This window comes from Anser anser (genome assembly GCF_964211835.1).
Source record: "Anser anser genome assembly, chromosome: 1".
Taxonomy (NCBI): domain Eukaryota; kingdom Metazoa; phylum Chordata; class Aves; order Anseriformes; family Anatidae; genus Anser; species Anser anser.
The window spans coordinates 55,065,888-55,089,666 of record NC_139720.1 but is presented as its reverse complement, the minus strand read 5'-3'; the positions used below and the strand labels follow the sequence as shown (position 1 = coordinate 55,089,666).

General features: G+C 48.9%; 3 protein-coding genes across 3 annotated transcripts; all 3 read left to right on the top strand.

The window, feature by feature from the left end:
• Nucleotides 1-266: 266 nt before the first annotated feature.
• On the top strand, nucleotides 267-479 carry MIURF (mitochondrial elongation factor 1 upstream open reading frame; the record flags this gene model as incomplete). The annotated part of the gene is made up of 1 exon (XM_083832142.1): nucleotides 267-479. One exon carries the CDS (start codon nucleotides 267-269, stop codon nucleotides 477-479), a length of 213 nt encoding a protein of 70 aa, XP_083688268.1.
• A 1,240-nt stretch (nucleotides 480-1,719) lies between these two features.
• MIEF1 (mitochondrial elongation factor 1) lies at nucleotides 1,720-9,920 on the top strand (the record flags this gene model as incomplete). Its single annotated transcript, XM_083832109.1, has 4 exons — nucleotides 1,720-1,863; nucleotides 1,996-2,176; nucleotides 4,245-4,507; nucleotides 5,598-9,920. 4 exons carry the CDS (start codon nucleotides 1,720-1,722, stop codon nucleotides 6,402-6,404), a joined length of 1,395 nt encoding a protein of 464 aa, XP_083688235.1. The 3' UTR covers nucleotides 6,405-9,920.
• A 9,114-nt stretch (nucleotides 9,921-19,034) lies between these two features.
• On the top strand, nucleotides 19,035-22,682 carry ATF4 (activating transcription factor 4). The gene is made up of 3 exons (XM_083832118.1): nucleotides 19,035-19,954; nucleotides 20,909-21,220; nucleotides 21,738-22,682. The coding sequence occupies exons 2-3, from the start codon at nucleotides 21,007-21,009 to the stop codon at nucleotides 22,589-22,591; spliced, it is 1,068 nt and encodes a 355-aa protein (XP_083688244.1). The 5' UTR covers nucleotides 19,035-19,954; nucleotides 20,909-21,006; the 3' UTR covers nucleotides 22,592-22,682.
• The last annotated feature ends 1,097 nt before the right edge of the window (nucleotides 22,683-23,779 follow it).

The following is a 23,779-nucleotide window of genomic DNA, read 5'->3' as shown; positions in this document are numbered from 1 at the left end:
CCGGCTCCCGGCCGCCAGGGGGCGGCAGCTCCGCGCCGCCCCCCTTCGGGGCCGCTCCTTCCCCGCGCGGCCCCGCCACTCTATGGCGCCCGCCCCCGGAAGCGGGGCCGCCATGTTGCCGGGGGACCCCCGGGGCGGCGGCGGGAGGGAGGCGGCGGGGCCCTGCCGAGGGTCGGTGCTGCGCTGAGGCCTCCCCCCGCCGGGAGGAGCCTGGCCCCCGAGCCCCGTCCCCCGCGGCCCCCCGCAGGTTCCCCCCGCGGCTCCCCATGGCAGCGTGGTCGCGGGAGGCCGTCCTCAGCCTGTACCGGGCTCTGCTGCGCCGGGGCCGGGCGCTGCGCTACACCGACCGCGACTTCTACCGGGCCGCCGTCCGCAGCGAGTTCCGCCGCCAGCGCGGGCTGCAGCGGCCGGAGGACAGGGAGCGGCAGCTGGAGAAGGGGCAGGCTTTCCTGCGGAGCGGGCTGGGGGGGCTGCTCTAGGCCTTCCGGAGGCTCCTTCTGCCCCCTCACCCCCCCCCCCCACGCCCTCTAATTCCCAAATTGTGCCCGGCCGGTTAATGCTTCCTGCCCGCCGCCGTCCTGAAGAAGCCCCGACGGTGCCTCCGCAGTCCCACCAGGACTCCTGTGCCCTGTACAAATGCTTTAGGTCACAGGTAGGCCGCTTACGCACCTCTAGCCCTGGGTTTTATATTGATAATACACTTAACTTTGTGCAAGCGTCTAGTTTTATGCCTTGGGGTGAAGAATGATCGTACTCCTTGCCCGTTGAGACAGGAACAATCTCTTTGATACTGTAGCCTGGTTTTAGACAAATACGAAGGTGGTTTATATCTGGAGTCACGCTGGAAGAGTTTTCTGGCATCTTCACTCAATTTCAGTGAATATCCACCTAGGAAAGCGTGTTTTACACGTGTAGACGACCGCGGAAACTCTCTGGATTTAAAAATCAAGGTCAGAGGTTAAATAGGAACTGAAGGAAACCAACGTGCGTACGTAAGGAGACGTTAATGTTCGTGTTATGCATAACTTGCATGGAAATCAACCCCGCCAGGCTTGAGGGCAGGGATAAACGTCAGGTGGAAGTGAGGAAGTTGTTCCCGTTGTGCACTGTGGTTCCTAATGCTGATTCTTGGGTGGCTTTAAAATATCTGGGAGCAGCCTTTGTCCAAAAACGATCTCTTGGGAGGATCCCGGTTTGTCAGAGACGAGCTCTTGACAGTCCCTACGTTGCCACATCTGTGAGTGAAGTTAAAGCATAGGGTAGAGAATGAGAAAATATACAGACGTAAAAAGGCCGTGCTTTGGCTGAGAAGCGCCAATTGAAAGGAAAAGATGTAAGTGGTCGTAGAGTTTGACAAAATATACGGGATTTCGTTGCAAAGCGTTACTGAAGTAAATGTTACTTTCTTAAAAAAGCATTAGGTGATTGCATAATTAAATCCGCTTCAATGATTAGCGGCCACATCAAATTTGGGTTGTTTCCCTTCGGGTCATAAACAGAGCTGGAAGCAGTGAAACGCTGCCCTTGCAGAGCCTGGTCAGCGCCGCTGTTGTGGCGTGTCTGGGAATACTCGGCTCCGGGGGGCAGATAATGTCTGGAGGGGATGCAGGGTTGGGCGTCGCTTCCTCTGGCTCCGTACAAAGACCCTAAGACTAACAAACGTGGGGTTTTTTTGGGTCGCCCTGTTCTGACCTGTTTGTTTGACGTCTTCCAGGTGAGATGGCAGGCGCTGGGCAGCGCAAAGGCAAGAAGGACGACAATGGCATCGGCACGGCCATCGACTTCGTGCTGTCCAACGCCCGGCTCGTGCTGGGCGTGGGTGGAGCGGCGATGCTGGGCATTGCCACGCTGGCCGTCAAACGGGTGAGCGTGCAGGGGGGTGCTGGGAAGGAGGAGAGGGAAACCAAAACGCACGGGGTGTTGGCACTAGATGGGGGTGAAACGCAAGCGTCGGGCCCTTAGCAGCTGAAATTGTGCCTGGTGGTGTCGCTTTAGATGTACGACCGGGCGATCAGTGCTCCCAGCAGCCCCACCCGCTTGAGCCAGTCAGGGAAGAGGAGCTGGGAAGAGCCCAACTGGCTGGGGTCCTCCTCTCGCTTACTGACCCAGGACATGAAGACCAATCTCAGCCGCTCCCTGCAGACCCTTCCCACCGATCCTTCGGCCGCTAACGCAGGTATGGAGCAGTGTGGCACTCCCGCCTTGCAGAATCATCCCGTAAACCCTGTTATTCATCCTAAAGAACATAGGAGAAGAGAATTTAATGTCTAGCTCAGTATTTTCATGTTTTTCTTTTAAGACAGTCTATCGATAGCTTCAACTATTAGAAGTCAGTCTGGGAACTAGTGAATAACAGTCATCTGTTGGCACTCCTCATTTCTCCATGACTTCATGGATTTAAATTTTACTGTCCCTCAGACTTTTCTCCTTCAAGCTGAATACTTATCTGTGAAATCTTTCCTCATAAAAAGCCATTCCTTGAAGCTCTTTGTTGCTTTTCTTTGGACCGTTCCAGTGTGTTTGCTTCTTTTTAAAGAGGGGAGTATTCAAATGGTGAATAACTAGTAATTTATTACAGTATTGCCTATTTTATTTCTATCATTTTCCTAATAATTCTTGTAACACTTTGCCTTTTTAGGACTGCTAATCAAGCAGTACTGCTCACCAAGTGTTCATCAAGCTAAAGAGAAGGACTTGTGGTTGTCTTTCGGAGTGTGATAATAAGTAATTTAGAGTCCATCGGTGTTTTTTGTATGAGTTTGTGTTTTTTTTTTTTCTTAATGGTTTTATATTCTAAGTCATGGTCATTTTGGGAGATTTACACTTGGAGAATTAAAACAAAGATCAGGGACCTTCTTAGACTCTGTGTTTGAAGCCGCAAAATGACAGTCAAGCTTTGACTTGACTTCCAGATTCTCTGCAAGAAAGGCAGCTTCAGGATGGTGATGGATATTCTGCTGAGGAAACATTAAATGACTAGACAGCTGTATTAAAGGAGGTCTAGATCATTTCATTGGACTCCCCAAAGATGAGGATTGAGGCATAAAACCTTGATAATACTGCCTCACGTTCTTGGCTTAAAAATAAATTAAAATTCAAGGTAGGAAAATAAGTTGTTTCATGAACAGGCAATAAAGTCTGGTTCCTTATAGTTTTCTTGGCTGTTTCCTTTACACACGAAGCATGAAATCTGTCCAAAAGACCCCAGTGGGACGAGAGGCAGCAGCTGCGGCGTCTGGGTGAGACGGATCCGTGTGCTGCTCAGTCAGGCATTCTGCACGTGCTGCGTGGTGGCCGCGTGCCTGTTGCCGAACAAATGCGCGACAGCTGGCTGCCTTAACAGCGCCGCTGCTCTGGGGGTGTCTCCCACACCCACCAAGTTCCACAGGCCTTCTGAAGACTTAGGATCCCGTAGATCTGTAAATCTTCCTTAATTCTTGTGAATAATTTCTGAAATTCTAGGTCCACGTTAAGAGAAGCTTGAAGGATAGATGGGGAGCCCTGGCTCGTTTCTGTAGGAAAGCAGCCTGAAAAAGAGGGCATTGGGGATACTGCAGGTTAGCTTAATAATGCAAACAGCAGCATAAAGCACTGTACTGCTGTTATACGCATAAATGTGCTCTCTGCTGCTTGTTCAGTTAAGGTTTGAGGAAGGTTTTCATTAGGGCTATGATTGCCTGAGCCCTGTTGGCCCCAGGATCCATCATCTTGCCATCCTGATACGTGGTGATTAAGGTCCTGACAACTATTTTATTTCCAGATGGCGTGATCTACTCAGGTCTCTTACCCTGCTTAGAACTGGGTCTTGTTGGTAATTTGTAAAAATGCATCATACTGTGCAAAACTTAATGAGGTAGGGATGGTTGTTCAGGGGTGTTTTACTGGTCTACTGGTCTGGCATCGTGTTAAAAGCAGATGAATTCTTGATGAAATCGAAGTGAGGAACTGCCCACATAGCCATTAACATTACTTCATTGTACACAATGTGAGCGTTAGTCTCATTCTGGCTAAATTCCAAATCTAATAACTTGTTTTCATCCCACTTGATTCTCATAGTAGCTTTTTTCAACGATTTTCAACGTCCCCCCTTTGACTGATAATTGCGTAAAGCTTGCAAAATGTCTGCTGAAAGCTTTTTGAGATCTCGGAGGCTGCGCTTCTGCGCTGTAGACATTTTTTTTTTTTTTTTTTGCAGATCGCGGTGAAACACTGCGGACAATCCAAGTTTTCCTTCTGTCTTGCAGACTTTTTCCGACCCGCAAAGCCCAAGCCATCTGCCAAGAGGAGTCAAGTGGAGCTGAAAAAATCCCGCCTTCGTCTGTCTCTGCAAGAAAAGCTCTTCGCCTATTACCGGAGGAAGGTAGCTATCCCAGCAGACGAGCAGGCCCGGGCCAAGCAAGCAGCCGTGGACATCTGTGCCGAGCTGCGCAGCTTCCTCCGTGCCAAGCTGCCGGACATGCCGCTGCGTGACATGTACCTCAGTGGCAGCCTGTATGACGACCTGCAGGTAATTCCTGGGGCCTCGTGACGGGGCGTTATTCAGCAGGCTGACGAGGCGGGGGCATTTCGGGCATCCCTGCCGGCGGTGCTGCCTCAGCACGGCATTCCTCTGTAATAAGGCTCTCGGTGTGGCGTTTCCCACCGCGGAGCCAGGCCTTGATTTCTGCAATGCTGTTTGAACAGACCTGACCAGGCTGCTCTGGATTTGTCTGCCAAGCATTTGCTTTCTGCTGTTTCTTTTCTCCGGGTTATCTTCGCCCTTCTTTTCTTCTCCTTCTTCTCTTCCTTTACCCGTGTTTCTCTTACCACTTTTCTACCTGTTTTCTGCCTGTCCCTTCTGTCTCCTTCCAAATACGTGACACTCCCTTAGAACTCCTGTGTATTCATGTAGGTCTTCCCTACTCTTTTTTTAATGCATGACAGACCTGGATTGGACAGCAGTCCCTGCTGCATATCTCCCTGATGGAAAGATGCCCATGGCTATAGCGAGTGATTCAGAGGCACGCTTTTTTGCTTTGAGTCAGAGCTCTGGAATGGAGCGTGGAGCGTCAAGTGAAACTGAGATCTGGGGTCTTAATCACGTTAGTGAAAAGAGATCTTTAATGACCTTTTTCTGAACAGCGTGGCAGACCAGGTGAGGGCAGTACCTGGTTGTAGCATGGGATAATTAAACCGTGGCAACTTAAGCTTGTCTGGAAACCTCATACTCTGCCTCCAGTTTTAAATTATCGCACGGTGCTGCTGTGTCCTGGGCCAGCTCCATCTCATAACTTAGAGTGATAAGAGGCAAAATGATTCTTCTGTGTGCAGTCCACGTCAGGTCCTGAAGTATTTTTAAATAATCTTTAGATCTCAAAATAGCACTATAAGCATTAGCTTGTGTTATGCCTTGGCGTTATCCCCCTGCTGATGGGAAACAGTCCTCCAAAAATGCCTTTTGGCAACGGGTGGCTGTGAATCCCATGCAGAGAGGAGAGTGAGACAGCTGAATCCATACTCCAAGTTCCTTTGAACAGAAGGCTGTTTAAAAGGTGGTGAATAAAGCTGAGTGCAGCGAGAGAAGGCTTGTTCTTACCAACTTTTCTCTTTTGTGAAAGGTAGTGACAGCCGACCACATCCAGCTCATTGTCCCTCTCATGCTGGAGCAGAACCTATGGTCGTGCATCCCCGGGGAGGACACTATCATGAACATTCCTGGCTTCTACTTGGTGCGTCGGGAAAACCCGGAGTACTTTCCCCGTGGGAGCAGCTACTGGGACCGCTGTGTGGTGGGAGGTTACCTTTCCCCCAAAGCTGTAGCAGAGACTTTTGAGAAAGTTGTAGCTGGCTCTATCAACTGGCCAGCAATCGGGACTCTCTTGGATTACGTGATCCGTCCGGCAGCTCCCCCGGCAGATTTGACGCTGGAAGTCCAGTACGATCCCGAACGGCACCTTTTTATTGACTTCCTGCCGTCCCTGACGCTGGGTGACATCGTCCTCGTGGCCAAACCCCATCGGCTGGCCCAGAATGACAATCTGTGGCGACTGAGCCTGCGGCCAGCAGAAACAGCTCGCCTCCGGGCCCTGGACCAGTGCGATTCTGGCTGCCGTTGCTTGTGCCTGAAGATCTTCAAAGCGGTCTGCAAGTCGAACCCAGCCCTGGGTCACCTCACCGCCAGCCAGCTCACCAACGTCATCCTGCACCTGGCCCAGGAGGAGTCCGACTGGTCCCAGGACGTGCTGGCTGATCGCTTCTTGCAGGCACTGAAGGGGCTGATCCGCTACTTGGAGGCGGGCGTCCTCCCCAGCGCCCTGAACCCCAAGGTGAACTTGTTTTCGGAGCTCACCCCGGAAGAAGTGGATGAATTGGGCTACACCCTCTACAGCTCCCTCTCAGAGCCAGAGGTCTTGCTGCAGACGTAACGGGGCCTTACCTGGGGAAACATTGCTAGGGTTTAGCCAAGGTGGACTTGGATTACTGCGAAACATGTCTCCTCCACTTCTCTCTCTCTGTCTTCTTTTGGTTCATTATTCTTTCCTGCTGTGGAGTTGGTGCTCCCGCTGGATTTCTTGGTGCTACCAGTCCATTTCCACCATCTCTGCCCCAACTGGTATCCATTGGCTAGGGAAAAGAGGCTGAAACTGCAGCTCTGAGATCTTTGCATAAATTCTGTTGATGCTCAAGCATCTACAAAAACAAACAAAAAAACAAACACAAATAACTATGCACTTCTTTCTCCTGTAGTGCGCTTACTGCAGCGAGTCCATTCTGGTCTGAAGACGGTGGAAGTGGGCTGGTGAATCCAGTGACAACTTTAGCAGACTTGCACTGAGGTTTCCTTTCCTCCAGCCTGATTTTGTCCTCACGTTTCTTTTTCTCTGCTTTACCACGCTGTCTCACTTTTCCTCCTCTTTTTCTTTTGTTTTTTGGTCACTTCGACACAGTCATGCAGGGCAGACTGAATGAGATGTTCTAGTTAGGGCTGCGTGTTGTGTTTCTGATTGAAATAATGATTACACTGACAGTATTTAGTGCTGTAGCCCTTGGAAGAGGGGAATGCCTGTGGCTCCTGCCCCTACAAAACCTTCTCATCCTTTGTGATCTGGGTGCAGGAGGCTTGTCCGGTCTGCTGCGACAACCTCCAGTGCAGGCACTTCTCACTGATGGTGTCGCAGGGGAGGGAGAAGCTTTTGTGGTCTGGCTGTGCGAGGAAGCCAAAGGAGCAGGGCTTGCCATTCCTGCTCAGCCAGATCTGCTGGGTGTTGCCGGTGGGAATGGCCCTGGGAATGGAAAAAGGGCAGCTCCTTAGGTGTCTCTGGCCTAAAGGAAGAGGGGCTCCTTACGGGGGAGGGCTGGGAGATGCACGTGAGAACAGGGACTTCTCATCTTTTCCCTGGGAGCTTGTTCTGGTTTATAGGAGGTGGAAGCAGGACTGCGTGCCTCACACGGTTTTGTAATGAGCACGTGTTCTGTAAGTCGGTAAAGATAGGAGTAAAATGGTGTCACCAGAAGGGTTCTGTTCCGTGTGCTGGTATGAGCATACGTGTGCAGAGTTGGCATTTAGAGAGGAGCTGGCTTGGCAATCTGCTCTCCCTGTGTTTCAGTCCTCCCCTGTCACCCCAGAACTGAGGCCGCCTTCCCCCTTCCTCGTTCCCGTGTGCTGACTCTCCAGTGTTCCCAGTTTGCAATTACTGCTGGAAAGCTGGTGACACCTTCCCATTCTGTCTGTCTGTGCCTGTCGGCCGTGCAGTTCTGCCCACTCCTGTCCACCACTGCTGCCAGGCCGTTCTCCCTTGGCTGTCCTCTCACCTGCTGCTGGACCATGGTGTGGATTTCGGGGTACTCTTGGTATCTCCTGCACTAGCCACGTGGACTCTCGATGCTGCTTTCAGCCTCTTGGCCCCCTGCCTTCAAAAAGGGGGAGGGAGGGTGTCCGGCTGGGGCTGTGGGCATCCCAAATGGTAATCTCAGCCATTGTTACAGAAACATCCCTGCTTTTCCCCAGCTTCAGCAGCTTTTTCCTCTTGCTGTCCAGCCTCCCTAGCCAAGAGAGGCCAAGTTTGGAGGGAGCAAGTATCCTTTTCTCTTCCATTCCTCTCAAGACTCAGTCCCCTTTGCCAGGGAAGTTTCAAGGTGAGTTTCAGGAGTGGAGCCACAGAGGGGAGTCTTTAGCCGTTGTTTTCTTTTCAGAGGCAGTGCCGGTGAGATGAGGGTGGGAGCATCTTTCTCAGACAATCCGTCCATTTTAGCCGACGTGTCAGATAGTATTTCGGATACAGCGATAACACGACGTTACATTTTAAATTATTTAATCCTTAGCGTACTGGTACTTTCTAGACTGCCAGATGCATACTTCAAAGTGCGTGTGTGTGTATATAAAGTCTGTAGTGTATAAAAGGTTAACAGGAATTCCGTTTGTATGATTTTGTGTTCTGTAAGTTTTGCAGCAGTCACTGTTGGTCAGTTGTTGATTGCTCTTCACTCTGGTTCCCGTATTCTTTTCCCTCTTCCTTTCCCTGCCCTCCACTGCCTTTCTGATGTCAGCCTTCCTACCCTAAAAGCAGACGGATGAGACTTGGAGCCCACGGGCTACTTGGGGAAATTCCCCTTTCTCCTAATTACTTGAAGGTCAACGAAAATATTAAAATCTCGGGGTTGTCAGGAGTTCCCCTTAGGTTCACTTCCTCAGTGTGATCTCACCCCTCACTTGGTGCTGACTCCAGTGCTGTGGTCTTCATACAGGGTTGAGTAGCAGCATGGTTTGGAATGATCAAAACTGTAGATACAAAAAAAAAGGAGAGAAATAAGCAGAAGGAAGCCACTGTCTTGAGCTGGCTTAAGCACAGTTGCCACATACATATCTGTTTATAGAATTTTTTACATGAATGCTTTTCCTTCTTCCTGGCAACCTAATGAATTAATATTTTATGGCCATTTCTTGCTGCTATTGAGCTCAGTTTGTGTATCAAATGGAGACTGAAGCTGCCTTTTTGCCTTTTCTGTAGACTTTGCTCCATTTCACTTGAATCACTACTTCCCTTTGGGTTTTTCCCCCCTCTGAGCTAGCCACAAGCCCGTTGTTCTCGGGAGGTGAACGCTCCCTTCCTACAGGCAGCCACCACAGGGGGCAATCGCTGCTGTGGCAGTCTCAGCAAAGGCCAAAGACGTCACGGGTCGCAGGGACACTGCAACCAGGAGTGTTGCCAGAGCAGGGGCAGGCACAAGGGGCGGCAGAGGCAGGGAAGGAGCAAGGCAGCTATGCAAGAAATTTACACTAATGCTGCACGCGGCTTGTGGACAAAGGGACGCTGCGGAGCCTTTGGAACTGGCACCTTTCAGTATTAAATGCAGTACGCAGGCTGACATGCAGCCACGAGGGCTGTCTTAGAGGTAGGTTCCTGTCTAGTCGAAGCTGTAGCACGGAGCAGGAGGACCTGAAGACGAATGTGAATAGGGCAGCTCCTGGCCACCTTCCTGGCAGGGCAGCTCGGAGACAAATTGATTGTAAGAGGCCCAGGGCGTGCGTTGCGTGCTCGCTGCCCGGGCTCCTAGAATGCTGTGGTGTGTTCTGGTGTAACTTAACTCACACGAGATTTCTACGAGACCGTCACCTTGTTCCCTGTAACTGCAGGGCGAGGACCAACTCGCTCAGCAGTGGGTTTTTGCCGCTGCCGAGCTCCACCGCTAATCCTTTGACTCAGATTGATTTCTTTTCAAGTGTTCAAAAGCAGTTACGGCACCAAGAGGCTGCTTTCTGCCTCCTGGCAGGCCGCCCTCACGGCCCTCGCTCTTAGCATGTGGGTACCTGCAGTGTGAAGAGATGACGCCCCATCTCTCCCAGGCCTGGAGGCTGTGGATCTGTAAAGGGGAAAGTCTCAAGTGCATGGTCTGTGACAAGAGTGTGTGAAATTCTGAAATAAAATGACTTTCCACGGTAACCTGCTCGTCTCTGGTGTTTATAAACAACGGGGTGCCTCTCTGCTTTTCTCTGGGTGCACGGGAGGGGCAGCACCTTGCTGCTGACACAATCCTGCACCACACGGGTGCTCAGGGGCCCGGCGTGCCCCTTTGTTGATTCACTGCTTTCCCTTTGCGGCTCGGGGCGCTCAGCGCTCTGCAGCTTGCCTTGAGAAAGCAGCCAGCTTGGTTCTGCGGCGTGCTCGCTGCTGGCAGCGTTCGCACCAGTCACAAGATGAGGCATAATTACGGTGCTCTGCCTCCCCTCCTTTCCCTGACAGCTCACACGCCCGGACAGGCACCCGCGCTTGATGCGGTTCCCCGGACTTCACAAGCTTCCGTGCATCTTTTGATACCGACTTTCCTGCGCAGACTCCCCCCGCCCTCGCTCCGTGGCACCTTTGTTTCTACACGCTGATCCTCTCCCCCGCCAAATGGGTTCCTGTCTTATCCAGGCATCAGCCTCGAGGCGGTGAGGAAGCTGGTGTGCCACGGTCTGGCGTGCTGAAGCTCTCTGCGCAGCAAAACCCAGTTTTATGTGCCTGCTTGGGAGGAGGGGGGGAAGCGCTCGACATAAAGAAAAGCACAAAGTGGTGGATCCCAGCTCCTTAATTCTCAGAAGACTTGCTAAAGTAAAGACAACCCATGAGACTCATTTTAATGAGGACTCGGCAATTAACATTTAACTAGCTTGGAGAATATATTATGTTAGAAAGGGAGTCTCTCCATCTCTAACATTATTTTTCCTGATGCCTCTTCTCTATTTTTTTTCCCCTTTAATCTATTCTGTGCTAGAAACAGGTGAGATCGAGCACATTTCACATTGTAAGGACGCTTACGGGAACAGCTAAAACAAGCAGCTCTGTGGAAGCTGTGCCAGGTATGACACCTCTCACACTAATGCCCCTGGAAAGCTTGGAGCTTGCAATACACGCTTAATGTATGTAGCAGTTTGCACCTTTGCATAAAAGCTGTCCTGGCATGAAGAGCGAGGAAAGATCAAAAGGTAGGGGTTTGTTTAACGTAGAGAAGAAATAATTGAGAGGAGTCATGATAATTATTTCATGTATGCAAATGGCTGCTGCTGCAAAGAACAGCATAAATGGTTCTCCAGGCTGCAAAGACTCCGCTTCTCTTTTGTTCTTAGCCTAAGGAACAAACAGTTCAGGAGAGTGAATTTCGGAAAAAGCAAAATGTTTTGCGCGCTTTTTTATATAACCACAGTCCTGTCCTGGAAATGCATGTAGCCAAATTTACATTTCACTTTTTTTAATCTCTTCATTTAAAAAAAATGAATAAATTCCAGCCTGACTGTTCTGTAACAAATCTTAAGCTGGGGGTAGAGAGGGCGACTGTGCCCCAACTCTGAGATTATCATGCTGAAGTGTTGAGCTGCGTGATGAATACTGTCCTCCCCATAGCCCCTCTCCCCCCCCAGTCACTTCTGTGGTTTTTCTAGGGTTTATTTTATTATTCCAAACTCCAGAAAAGTTTCAAACAGCTGCTGCTTTTTTGAATTAGTTTCATGGAAAAAAAAAGGGGAACCTCTTCCAAACCAGGAGTTTCTCTTCCAAGTCAGATGAAATATGCTGGCCCACTACCCACACTAGGTATGACTGAATGGCTCCAGCATGGCTCGCTCAGTCTGGGACTGGATCTAGAAATGCTGGAGCTTACGCACGGATGCAGCGAGCAAGAGAAGGGAGAGTCTCCCTCCCACCAGTGAAATCTAGCTTTGGCTTCCATCCCTCAGAGGACTGCTGCAGTCTAGACACTTGGGGAACTGTTTGAGGTATCTGGATTTTTTCTTCTTTACCCTTGTCAGGCCAAGTTTTACGATCTGAGGGATTCAAGAAATATCCTCCCCACCCTTCCTCTTTTTTCCCTTTTATATTTTTATTTTTTAAAGATTCAAAACCATCTTAAAATAGCTCTCATGTAACAACTATGCCCTCTACACCATTAGGGATTGCATGGTGTAGAAGTTTTATTAGCGTACTCCGAGAAGGACAGCATTATTCACAAGTCACTGAGCCAGAAATGTGGCGGTGAGCAGGCTAATAATATCCTTATAGTATGTGATCCTGGGGAATAACCTTGCAAATGGTAAGACTAAAGAGGGTAGTCAGGCCGAAGGGTAAGGACGGGAAGATCTGAAATCGTTCCATATGTAGAAAGCATTCTTGTCATGTTACAGATAGCAGGAGAGCAGGAGATGGAGTTTGGCATATGGAACTCAAACTTTTCATCATCTTAAGCTTTACAAAGTACTCACGCAGAAGTCAGTTCTGAACAAAATCACTTTTAGCACACTAAAAGCCACGATTGATTTTTATTTTGCTGCCCTGGTTCAATTTCCCTGGCTCCAGTGGCTAAGTAGCTCTTTGATCTGTCTATTAACACTCAGTGCTAAGCTTCTCAGGGGAAGAATATATATATATATGTATAAAATCTATCCACATTCTCCGTGAAAAGCCTTCTCTATACAAATAATGGGAAGAAGTCACTTGCTCGAGTTCTCTGGGGTTTGTTTTTTGCTTTTCTTTTTTTAAGGCAATGGTTCCCTCAGCTTCAACACAAGCCTACCCCTTCGTTGTAGAATCGCTGCTGTTCCACAGAAGCGAAGGCAGCGGTGATATACTGCCCCATTAAACATCCCACTCTAACAATCCTGGTCCTATAAGACTTTCTTCTCTCATTCTGCTTGGCATTGCAAAGGACAGAGGTATAACAGGCAACAGACAGAAGGGCATAGATGGCAAATGATGGAGTGTGTTGGCTCTTTACCTGTCCCGCGACAGACATTCCTTCAAAACTCGTAATGCTCTAGCAGGCTCCTTCCCCCCTTTGAAAGGCAAGAAGCAATCATTCTTAGAAGGAGTATGGCAGAGAGACGTTTTTGCTTTCAAATTCTTGAATTTATTTAGCACAGAGGGTAGTTACGGCCTTGGACATAATAACTACTTTCGCTTACCTAGATAACATCATCTGAGTTATGTTCAGGCTCCCGGTGGTTTATAGCAGTGGCGATATGCTGTCAGAGGGCCTGAGATATGCCAAAGCAAAGATAGCAGAAGACGCAGGGATCCCACAGAGTCACGGCTCCCACGTTGCTTGTGAGGGAGCATGCTGGCAGGGGGCCCAGCCTCCTGGCATTCAAGCGGAGGTCGGTTTTTGCTGAGGCAAGCGCGTGACCAAGGCACAAATCTCTTAATTCCCAAATTACTGCCTGTGGCCGTGAGAGACTGTAGCAAGCGTCTAGTCCAGTGCCTTTTTTTTCTGAAGAATGAACTGGTGATTTGGGTTAAGAACTCGCCACCCACCCCTTTTTTTAATTTTATTTTACAAATTGTCATTGCTTTCTTGCACAAGAAGGGAAAATTAGTAAGAAGAGAGATCCATCTCCATCATTTCTGCACTGCAGAAGAAGACGCGTGGTGTCATGGGCAGACTGGACTCTCAAACCTCGTGGCTTGGGACAGACTCAGCCCTTTTGTGGTGAGACAGAGCCGGCCCTGCTCTGGGCAGACAGGTGTTTCTGGTCAGTCTCAGATCAGTCTCGCTGAGACAGCCTGACCAAGATGTTCAGGCATTACCTTCCTGAACAGCGCCTGCTCCTCAGACCCAGAGGAGATGTCTACCTTCATCACAATCCCAGGACAAGGTCTCACTCTCTGAATGCCAAAAGAGCAGGCCATGGATACCTCCCAGCAGAGGCTGGATCAAAGAATCTTCTTTGCAGCATCCTTTGACAAGTCTCCTAACACAGAGACCTTGGGAGGGAAAATGAAAATCATTCAGGAAAAGGTTATCAACTCAATGCTATCCTGGCCATGCTGACATCCGCCAATATTTTCTCTCTCCTTCCCTATAAACAAATATATATATTGAAACAGATTAAAGTTCGCTGCTAAATTCCGGCCACCAAGCAGCTGCTGCCTACAAGCAATGGAAAAATATTACTAAATAACATCTGCAAGTGTTCCCTATGGAGCTGGGGAGCTACAGCCTCAACACTGATTTATCCCCAGATGAGTTTCAGAGCTTCACCTGATCTACCTGGTTTGTCGGTGCTCCTGCTCAAGCTACCTGACAGCTTTAGCGACAAAGACACGCACACAAGGTATCCCCAGGATCCTGTTTTATTTCATTTATAAGGTATGCCCATTTACAGCCTCTCTTCCTGGCCTTTCAAGACCCTCTGAAGTTACACAAAGTTAAAAACAAATCCCCAGACTGAGCACACAGAACATAGTCTGGCATTACCAGCCTTTCATCATGCATCCTCCCTGCTGAGTACAGAGGCCGGTATAACTCAACCTCAGATAACTTTTCCATGTGCTTCAGAAAGCTGCTAGTTTAGGTGCTGGCTTCAGGAGAGCCAGGTAATTGCTGTTGGACTGATGCAGCAAGGAGTCCTCACTGTGACGAGTCTGAGGGACACTGAGATGGGGAAAGTCGAACCCACTGAAGTGGTGATGGGCTGTTAGCTCACCCACAGGCGTCTGTGGCTGTCTGAGATGCTGCAGCCTCATAATCTGTACCTGCTTTTCAGGCCTCAGCTCCTGCTAACTTTGCACTGCTAGGGAAAGAAAAAATAAATAATAATTTGCATTGCCACTCTCCTTTTTATCTTTTTGCACAGGACACCTGGCATGCATGTGGCTTCAGGAGACGCTACTGATGTGCAGCAGGCACCTTCACTTTGAGGGGCACTGAGCGCGCACACATCTGCTCTGGGTCTGCAAGAACTACAGCCCTGTGAAGAACAAGGGTTGTCAGGAGATATGTTTCTGTTCTTTTATTGTTTGGACAACTGGAAGGCTTTTGTTTGTGTGCTAAACTGCTCCCATATGTGCTAATACACACGAAGGATTATTCTTGACCCCTGAATCCTTTCATCATAATAAAACATGTCTGGAAGATGAGAAAACCAAAAAATCCCCCGATGGTCTGAACAAAAGTCAGCTCCCTCCCCCCGTCACACATATTTTTTGCTAAACATCATTTTCAACCAGTTGTAGCTTTGCTCAGGAAATTCATGCTCAGGCAAGTTACAAGCTAAAACTTACCTCCCTCTTAGCAGGATTTGCACAATGTTTTTACTTGTGGCAGCTGGCCACAGCCTGGCTGATTCCGAGTAACTCAGCCTCTGGAGAGCCATATTTTGTGAGCTATCAGCATGTGCTTGGCATGCCCACGTTTGCTTGGTAAGAAAATTGTAGGTGGACAACCAGGATTGTTTCCATATCTGTCTAAAATAATTGAACTGTAAGTTGCAAATGTAACTTGCAGATTTAATCCTTTTTTTTTCTTTTTTTTTTTTTATTAGTCTCATTTCAAATGTCAGTGATATTTACATAACAGGATGGAAACATAAGGAAAGCCAGGAGGTGGGTAAGCAATGAATGATTTATTAGAGGTTCCATTTGGTGCGCTAGTCCAAAACAAACGAGGCACGGCATATGGCTAACTTATTTTTTGTTTGTATGTAATAAAAGATGGACACTAATACCTCCCAGCTTGATCTTTAATCACATATATTTGCTTCTCAATCTAGTTTTAAAGTGAAACATCTATAAAGCGATCCCTAAAGAGCTTACAGTGAGAATCTGGCAGAAACGATCCTTCGGATATCTGTTTGTGCCATGTGAGGAGGGAAGCAACGAAGCGCTGTGAATTAGCCTGAGCTGTAGAGATCGTAGGTAATTCTCCCTTGAAATCTCGCAGAATTTCTAGGCGCTTTGCCTCATTCCTCCTTTGTGTTTCCCTCAGCACTTTGTCTCCTGTAAAAATTCCTGCTGGTCTCTGGAAATTCTCTGCTCATTGAAGTGCAGAGTAAAGTTGTAAGCCTGGGTTTTGCTTCCTGTTGTCCTGCCCATCTGATGGACGCTTCAAAGGCCAGAAATTATCACAAGAATCCCCTCCGGGACTTGCCCTCACACTCATCCTCCTGGGAAGCAGGCAACACCCCCTCCTCCCCAGCCGCCCCAGCAGGGCCCAGGGCCAGCCAAAAGCTCATCTGCCCATTCCCTGGGGTGTGAGACCCAAAGTTGCCCGCCCTGTGCCCCCATGGGGTCGTACACCTGATGCAGTGTCTGCAAGCCCTTCTGGCTGTCCCAGCACTCCAGGAAGGAGCAAACGCCTCCATCTCCATTACTTTTGCTGGCTGCCTCTGTGGCTTGGTAATTCATGTCCCCAGTGCCCCCCCGCCTTGCTTCCCTGCGATGCTGTGCCAGGAGTGCGTCCCTGAGCATCGTATACAGATGGGCGAGACTGTGTGAGGAGATGTCACTATGGAAACATTTACGTCTGCCCTGTCTTCTGCATGCTTAACAGCTGAGCGTTCGGCATGTTTAGCTCCTGTATATTTTCTGATAAAAGAAAACCTCTTTTCCTTTGCAACGTTAGCTTAGAAAGAAAGAGAGAAAGAGGGAAAGAGATAGAGAAAGAAAGAGAGAAAGAGAGAGAGAGAAAGAAATGAAGGAAGGAAGGAATAAGGAAGGAAGGAAGGAAGGAGGAAGGAGGAAAGAGAAAGAAAAAAGAAAAAGAAAAGAAAGAAAAAAAGAAAAAGAAAGAAAGAAAGAAAGAAAGAAAGAAAGAAAGAAAGAAAGAAAGAAAGAAAGAAAAAGAAAGAAAGAAAAAAGAAAGAAAGAAAGAAAGCCCATATATTATCCTTCCATCTCAAAGAAGGAGCAGCATGAGTGGAGGAGTATCAGTTTTCCACCTCCTGATGCTTTCTGCAATGCTGTATTTATCTGGGCATTTCATCACTCCCCAGCAAGGTCACTTTGGCCTCTACCCTGCTGTGAGCTCTGTGTGAGCATCTCCTTTTGCCTGCGGCTGTCCCCTTGCTTCTGGATACGGATGGTTCTGACTTATTGCAGGAGCTGTTTTTGCTGAGATATGGTACTCAGGGCAGGAAAATAACATCAGCGGTGCTAAAGCTGTTAACATGTCATCAGGAGTTTATTGACCATACACACAAATTAATCTTCATTCAGGGGCCCCGTTTTTGTGCTGTAAATTCAATTTTCTTCAGAGCTATCAGACTTCTCTCCACAATGTCTGAGCTATAAATATACTCTGCTATACTGGAAAGGGACATATGAGTTAGTGGGTAGCTAGTAGCCCTCTGCTTAGAAAATATTTTCTTTGTACAAAAATTCCCAAGGAGTTGTTAATTGGGCTTAAAGAATTATCTTCTTGCTCAGTCAAAAAACTCTAGCTACAAAGGGGAAACCTCTGATGTAAAATCTGCAAACACAGAGACACGATTTATAAAGGAATTAGAAATGTATTTCATTAAATTATGTAAGAACAGTTAATTGTGCAGTCCTTCAGAAAATGGGGAAAAATACACTGTTCACTAAATGGCTGGACTTTGGTTACTTGATTTCACTTCTAGGATTAGGGACTGTAAAAAAAAAAAAATCTGTCTGGAACTCAAAACGCGGACAAATTTCTGCATTTACTCACAAAATGGAAACCAGGCAGCTAGGGAACAGGCAGATCTGGGTTAAGTTCCTCATTGCATATTTCATTATTTCATTTTTGCTTGCGTGATTCTTGCTCACACATACCCAGAGTCTTTTCCACAGGAATCTGTAATTACCTTTTAAAGATGAAGGATAGGGTGTGTATGTGTATAGCGTTTCTGTTTATTTAGCTACAATTACAGTTGTACAATCACCCTTTTCACTACAAGGAGAGGCAAGCAGGCAAGGTGGGGGATGTGAGAGCTCTCCTTTAGCTAGTCAGGACAGAGAGATGCTGTCCACCCAACCACCCATCCGATCCCCCACCGGGCTTCACTGAAAGCTGCTGCATCCTCTGAATTGTGCTTTGCAGCAAGATCTGCCTGCTTGTTTGTGCATTTGTCAGAACAGTCATCTTAAATCACTCAGTTGCTATCGTGGTGTTTTCTGATGTCGGAAGGCATTTTCCTCTGCTGCCTCCTCCATTTTAATGAGTCTTCAAAATCTGTGCTTGATTCCAGAGAAACAAAACAAAACAGAAATACAACAACCCAACATAGAGGAAAAATTGCCCTTTTCATTCAGCTGCCAGCGTTCAGTTTATAGAGGTGAAGTGACATACCCTGATTTGTAGTGGTGATGGTAACATCTTACTGCTAAAAGTAGAAACCGGGTCATGTGTCTTCACAAATTATTAGTCAAGCTGTTTAATAAGTTCCAGACAGTTACACCTGTACAAACTCAGTGAAGGCCATGGCTTTACACAAATACTACCGAGCCCTAACTGGAAAACAGTGGAGCCGTTTGCAGAAGTAGCCAGGAGGAGTTTGACCTACAGGACTGTGATGTTTGAGCAAGCAAGGACCCACCTTAACTCTTAGAGCTGATGGTGTGCTGTGGGGCTGGCAACAAGGAAAAGCAACCATTTAAAGCTAGATGGCTCTGACATAGTGAGGGAACACATGGAAACTCTCACTTGAAGCTGTATTTCTCTTGGTTGTGTATCGTGAATGAAACGATGAGGGGACTGAAACCAGCAGAAAATTGTCCCCCTGAATTTTGTACTGGGTTAGCTAGCTGAGCTGGAAGAATTGTATAAGCAGGGTTGGAGGTAGAGGGGTGCAGGGCTGCCTTCTCACCTAGTTGATTTAGGTCAGATAAAACATAACGTGAAACTGTGCATTAAAAACATTCCAAGTTGAGGCTACCTTTCACAGCTGTGAGGCTGTGTAGGTGATCCATTAATGCTCACATGGGTCCGAGTAATGGTTGCACAGAGAAGAGGGAAGCAACTGCGTCAATGTGAGATGGGAGGGGAGAAAGTTCTTGTTTCCCAGTTGGGGAATAACTGCATTCAGTGTTAGTTCTTGCGTAGGTTCAGTGCACTAATTAGGCTCAGGCTCTCGGTTCCTTGGTAGCACAGCTCTCTTCACAAACCACCCCAGGTCGATGCTACGCCATAGCCGTGAGGGTAGCAGTGTCGGGTCAGGGATACGCACGCTGCCACACGTGCGGACACACAACCTGTGCCCCAAAACAACCATAATCTTAATCTCAGCGCAGCATGCGGGGGCAGGCCGGGAGGGGAGGCGGCGCTGCCCTTGTCTCACACTTTATCAGAGGGAGCAGGAGGCCACGGCAGCATGCCACCTCTTCGCTTCGGGGGAGCTGTGAGGAGGACGAGAGGGGCCATTAGAAATGAAGGGGACGGTGCTTGGAGAAACTAGGTCAGTGTAGGTGCAGGAAACCAACGAGAAGCACAATGGCAGGGGAACCATCAGCTCCCCCCCCCCCCCCCCAAGCGCCTCACGACGCCATTTTGTCGCCCAGCTGCTCCTTCTCCTCCCCCCTCCCCCCCTCGCCTCCCCATCTGGCCTCCTTCGGACCCCAGCCAATGGCAGCTCAGAGCGCACGTGAACCAGCCGCCGCCAGCCAATCAGCGCGCCCCGTGCCCGCGTGATGCCTGCTCGGCGAGCGCCCCGTCTTTGTTGGCGGCCGGGAGCGGGAGCCCCCCCCCGACGGTCCCCGAGGGGAGGGGGGAGCGCCCTCAGCCTCTCCGTCACGTGACTTCGCATCGCTTGGCGGCGCGGATGTACACCAGTATAGTCCCCTCCATTTAGCTACTCCGCGATGGGCGGCCAGCCCTCATCGGTAGCTCCCGCGACTACTTCATAGCAGGACGGCCGGAGTAGAAGCCCAAAAAGTCAATCTAGGGGCTAGCGGGCGCTGGCGAGAAGCAAGCGCTGCTAGGCGGAAGGACACCTCACGTCCGGAACTCGTTCTGCTTAGCGCGGCCCTATATAAATGCGGCGGGCGGGAGCTGCCACCTCATTGTGTGGGTGCTCCCGAGGTGACAGGTAGTGGCGGTGGCTGTGCGCGCAGAGCCTCCCCGCGCGGCGCCGAGCGGAGCAGCCCCCCCTCCCCTGGCCGCCATGGCTCTCTAAGGGCGGCAGGGCCAGCGGCGGCACCGGCCAGTGCACCAGGCGCAGCAGCAGCGGCGGCGGCCTCGGCACATCCCTGGCATCTGCAACCATGGCGTGAGTATCGGGTGTGAGGGGCGGCCGTTCCCTCCCCTGAGTGCTAGATTCCCCCCCCCCCTTTTTTTTTCCTCCTTAAAGTGACGTTCTGGGGTGCGTTTGTCATCCCTATGATAATGAACGATATCGCCTTGGGGGGAAAAAAGTAGGGATTAAGGCTTGAGAGAGGAAGGGGATTCCATCGTTCTGTGGGCTTAACCTTAGGGGATGTTGGGAAAAACAGCAGAATTGAAGAAGAAAATGGGGAAAAAAAACCACGTAGTTCAAGAAAAAAAAGCTTTTTAAAACCTTATGAATTCCTCATTTATTGGGGGGTCTCCGTGGGAGTAAGAGTAGTCTTTCCCAGGAAGGATTTCTTACTCAGCGTGGGGGAATGCTTTTGTAGGTGAGGAAGATAAGGCATCGGGTTTTAGTATAAGCCCTATCCTTGGCCTTATGAGGAGATAAAACGGAGCTATTAATAAGTCGGCAGCAGTACAATAATCCTTTAATACTACAACTTTAAGTCCGTCCTGATCGTCGGGGGGTGGGGGTGGTCCGTGCCATCTGGGAACTAGAAGGCAGCGTGAGGCACACGATTAGTTCTCCCATCCCCTAGTTGGTAAGTGGGATTATTTTATTTTTTTTTTAAGGGTTGTTAACCCCTTCCAAGTTCTCCGCTGGCAGCCGCCCGAGCCGCGCGGTGCCCCAGCCCCGGTGGAAACGTGGCAGGCACAAAATGGCGGCCGGGCGGGGAGGGGGAAGTGGCGCGATCGCGAAATGGCTGCGGCTGCCCGCGGGGGGGGGGGGGGGTGAGTCACGGGGGCGGGGCCGGGCCGGCCCTGGCCGTGTCCAAAAACTGCAGTTATACAAGTATGTACCGCCGTGCCCCCTGCAGTGACATTTTTTCTGTAAAAGCTACCGTGTCAGAACAAGTACTGATGCATTTAAAAAAAAAAAATGTCTGTCTTGCAGGTTTTTCAAAGCACCACACAGCAGCACTGCTGTAGTCGACGAAAAGACCCTCAGCTTATCCGCATCCTTCGACATCAAAGCACTAAAAACTGACCAAGATGAGCCTCTTGAACAACGAGATGCTGTTGGGGGTGTCGTCCCCCTTCAGCCAGCCGTGTTCGGTGGCTGAGGAAAGTCTGGGACTCCTAGATGACTACCTGGAGGTGGCCGAGCCCCTCAGTTCGCATGGGTTCTCCAGCGACAAGGCTAAGGCAGTCTCCTCCAATTGGCTCGCTGTGGACAGTTTAGGCAACACCATAGATAGCAGCCAGGGTAAGATAATGCTTTGTTTGCGCAGGGTGCGTCAGTTACGATTGCATATAATAAATTATGGAACACTCCTATCCAGAAATAAAGTTGCAAGTCTTCTCATAAATGAGAAGGTAACTTCACATACGTACCTTGGTTGGGAAACCATCCGTACAGCACTGCTTACACAACACAAAATTGCTAGTTACTGAACTGGCGTATGATAAAATGACACTTCTGTTGCCTTTTTAATAACATACCAACTGTTACAGTAGTCTTCCCTGGAAGAGGTCACAAGAAACAAGCATGCTTGTGTGCTTCAAATGACTTTGAATTCTTAGAGTATTCGAGTAAGAGGGATGGAATGTCAGAACAGCTTAGGGCTTAGGTTGTACCCTGCAGCCAGTGTTGGTAATAAAATTCTTTGATACTAATAAAAGAAATAAGGGAAGTGTTAAAATTATTTTTGTGTCCTAGATAAGTTACAGAAACTTAAATATTGGTTGCCATTTTAATGAAAAGTTTTTTTTTCCCTTTTCAGAGGATGCCTTCTCTGGCATGGAGTGGATGGTGGAGAAGATGGATCTGAAGGAATTTGATTTTGATGCCCTGTTAGGTATGGAACATCTGGACGCCACCGTCTCACCAGACGAGCTGATGGCCACGTTGGAAGACACGTGTGATCTCCTATTTAACCCTACCACCCAGGAATTTCACTGCAAAGAACCTCCACTGATCCCTGACCTAATCACCAATCTCCCTGAATCTCCAATTGGAGCAGATCCAATGGCCCCATTGGCTTCCCTCTGGACTTTTCCCCTCTCCCCAGGGTCTCTTACTTCTACTCCAGACCATTCATTTAGTTTAGAACTAGGTAGTGAAGTGGATGTTCTGGAAGGAGAAAGAAAAGTGGAGGGGGGCCCCACCTTTGTGGTAGTGATCACTAAGTCTGAGAAGGAGGAGGAGAACCATTCTGATGATAGTGGAATATGCATGAGCCCAGACTCCTACCTGGGAACACCCCAACACAGTCCTACCAATTCACTTGGATCCCTCAATGACAACCAGTTCCCTGCAGATGCCAGCTGTGGCTCTGTGCGGTCCAAACCCTATGATCATCCTGCTGAGAAGGTAGTGTCAGCAAAGATGAAAGGAGAAAAGAAAATAGATAAGAAACTGAAAAAGATGGAGCAGAATAAGACAGCTGCCACGCGTTACCGACAGAAGAAGAGGGCAGAACAGGAGGCGCTGTCTGGGGAGTGCAGAGACTTGGAGCAGAAGAATCAGGCCCTGAAGGAGAAAGCAGATTCCCTGAGTAAGGAAATTCAGTACCTAAAAGATCTGATTGAAGAGGTCCGGAAGGCCAAGGTCAAAAGAGCTAGGGTCCCTGAGTAGGGTAGTCAGTAGTTTCTATGTGCATGTATATAAGCTTGCTGCTAAAGCTGTGTATTGCTGTCTAATAAATTATTTTATAGTAAACTTGCAATTGTGTGTGAGATAAATGGGTTCCTCTAAAGCATAACTTACACCACATTACCCAGATGAAATAATTCAGGCTCCTTGGTTCATAACGCTGGCCTAGATAACCATGCTGCTTGTCCCACATGAGGAAATCGATCAAGTGTGGAAGTGCCTTCAGGTTGTTCAGGCAGTGACTCATAATTCACATACAGCTAACACACAAACTACTGTTGAACCAAGGGAGGTCATACTGCACTAAACAGATTTAAAGTAGCAAAGGCATGCTCGATTTAGGAGCCTGTAGAAGAACCATTTGAAGTACAAGTTAAGATGATTTTTGAAAAGGGGACTTCTAACATACTTTCTGTAGATGAATGGTACATACAAGGTAAAGTGATTGCCAAGTTGGAAACGAAAAGCTTGTTAGAAGACGATTGGGTATAATGGCAGCTTTGAGCTTTCTTGGTTTCTCCTGGTCTTGCAGTGGGTCTCCAGACAAGCACAAAATACCTGCAGGGAGTTTCCTGTCCCTTGCCGGTGGGGTTTAGGTAGGAGCTGTCCTTGGGCTGGGTTGTCAGTGGGCCGAGTAAGTGGGGTTACTCTGAGCACACTTACTGGAAGATGGTTACATGCTTAAGTGTTAAAGTCTTAGAGGCCTCTTCGGGCAGACACTGAAGTGTCAAGTTCTGAGGTGTGAACGCGAATTTAACTTTCTAGCACTGGGTGAGCAGATCAGTTGGGACCGTAAGGCCAGCTGAGCTCTACCGAAGCCACACAGCTGGTGAAAACCCCGATGTGCTGGAGCAGCATGTGGGCAGGGGCTGACAGGCTGCAACCTGGCTCCTGGGCTGGCGTTTTGTGTCGGGGTCTGCAGTAAGCGAGACAATTCTCTGGTCCTGGAGAGTCAGGAGAAAAGACGCAACGGGGAAAACGTGCTGTGACAGTATCTGTTACACAAAAAAAAGCGTAAAGATGGCAGGTAGGAGCCTGCATAGCGGGGTGGTTTCAGCCTGTAGGCATTACATTTATTACTGTGCATACATTCATGGCAGCATTAGGAAATTTTTTGTTTGGTTCATTCTGTGAGGTTCTGAAATCCAGTAAGCTCCATGGTCAGTGCAC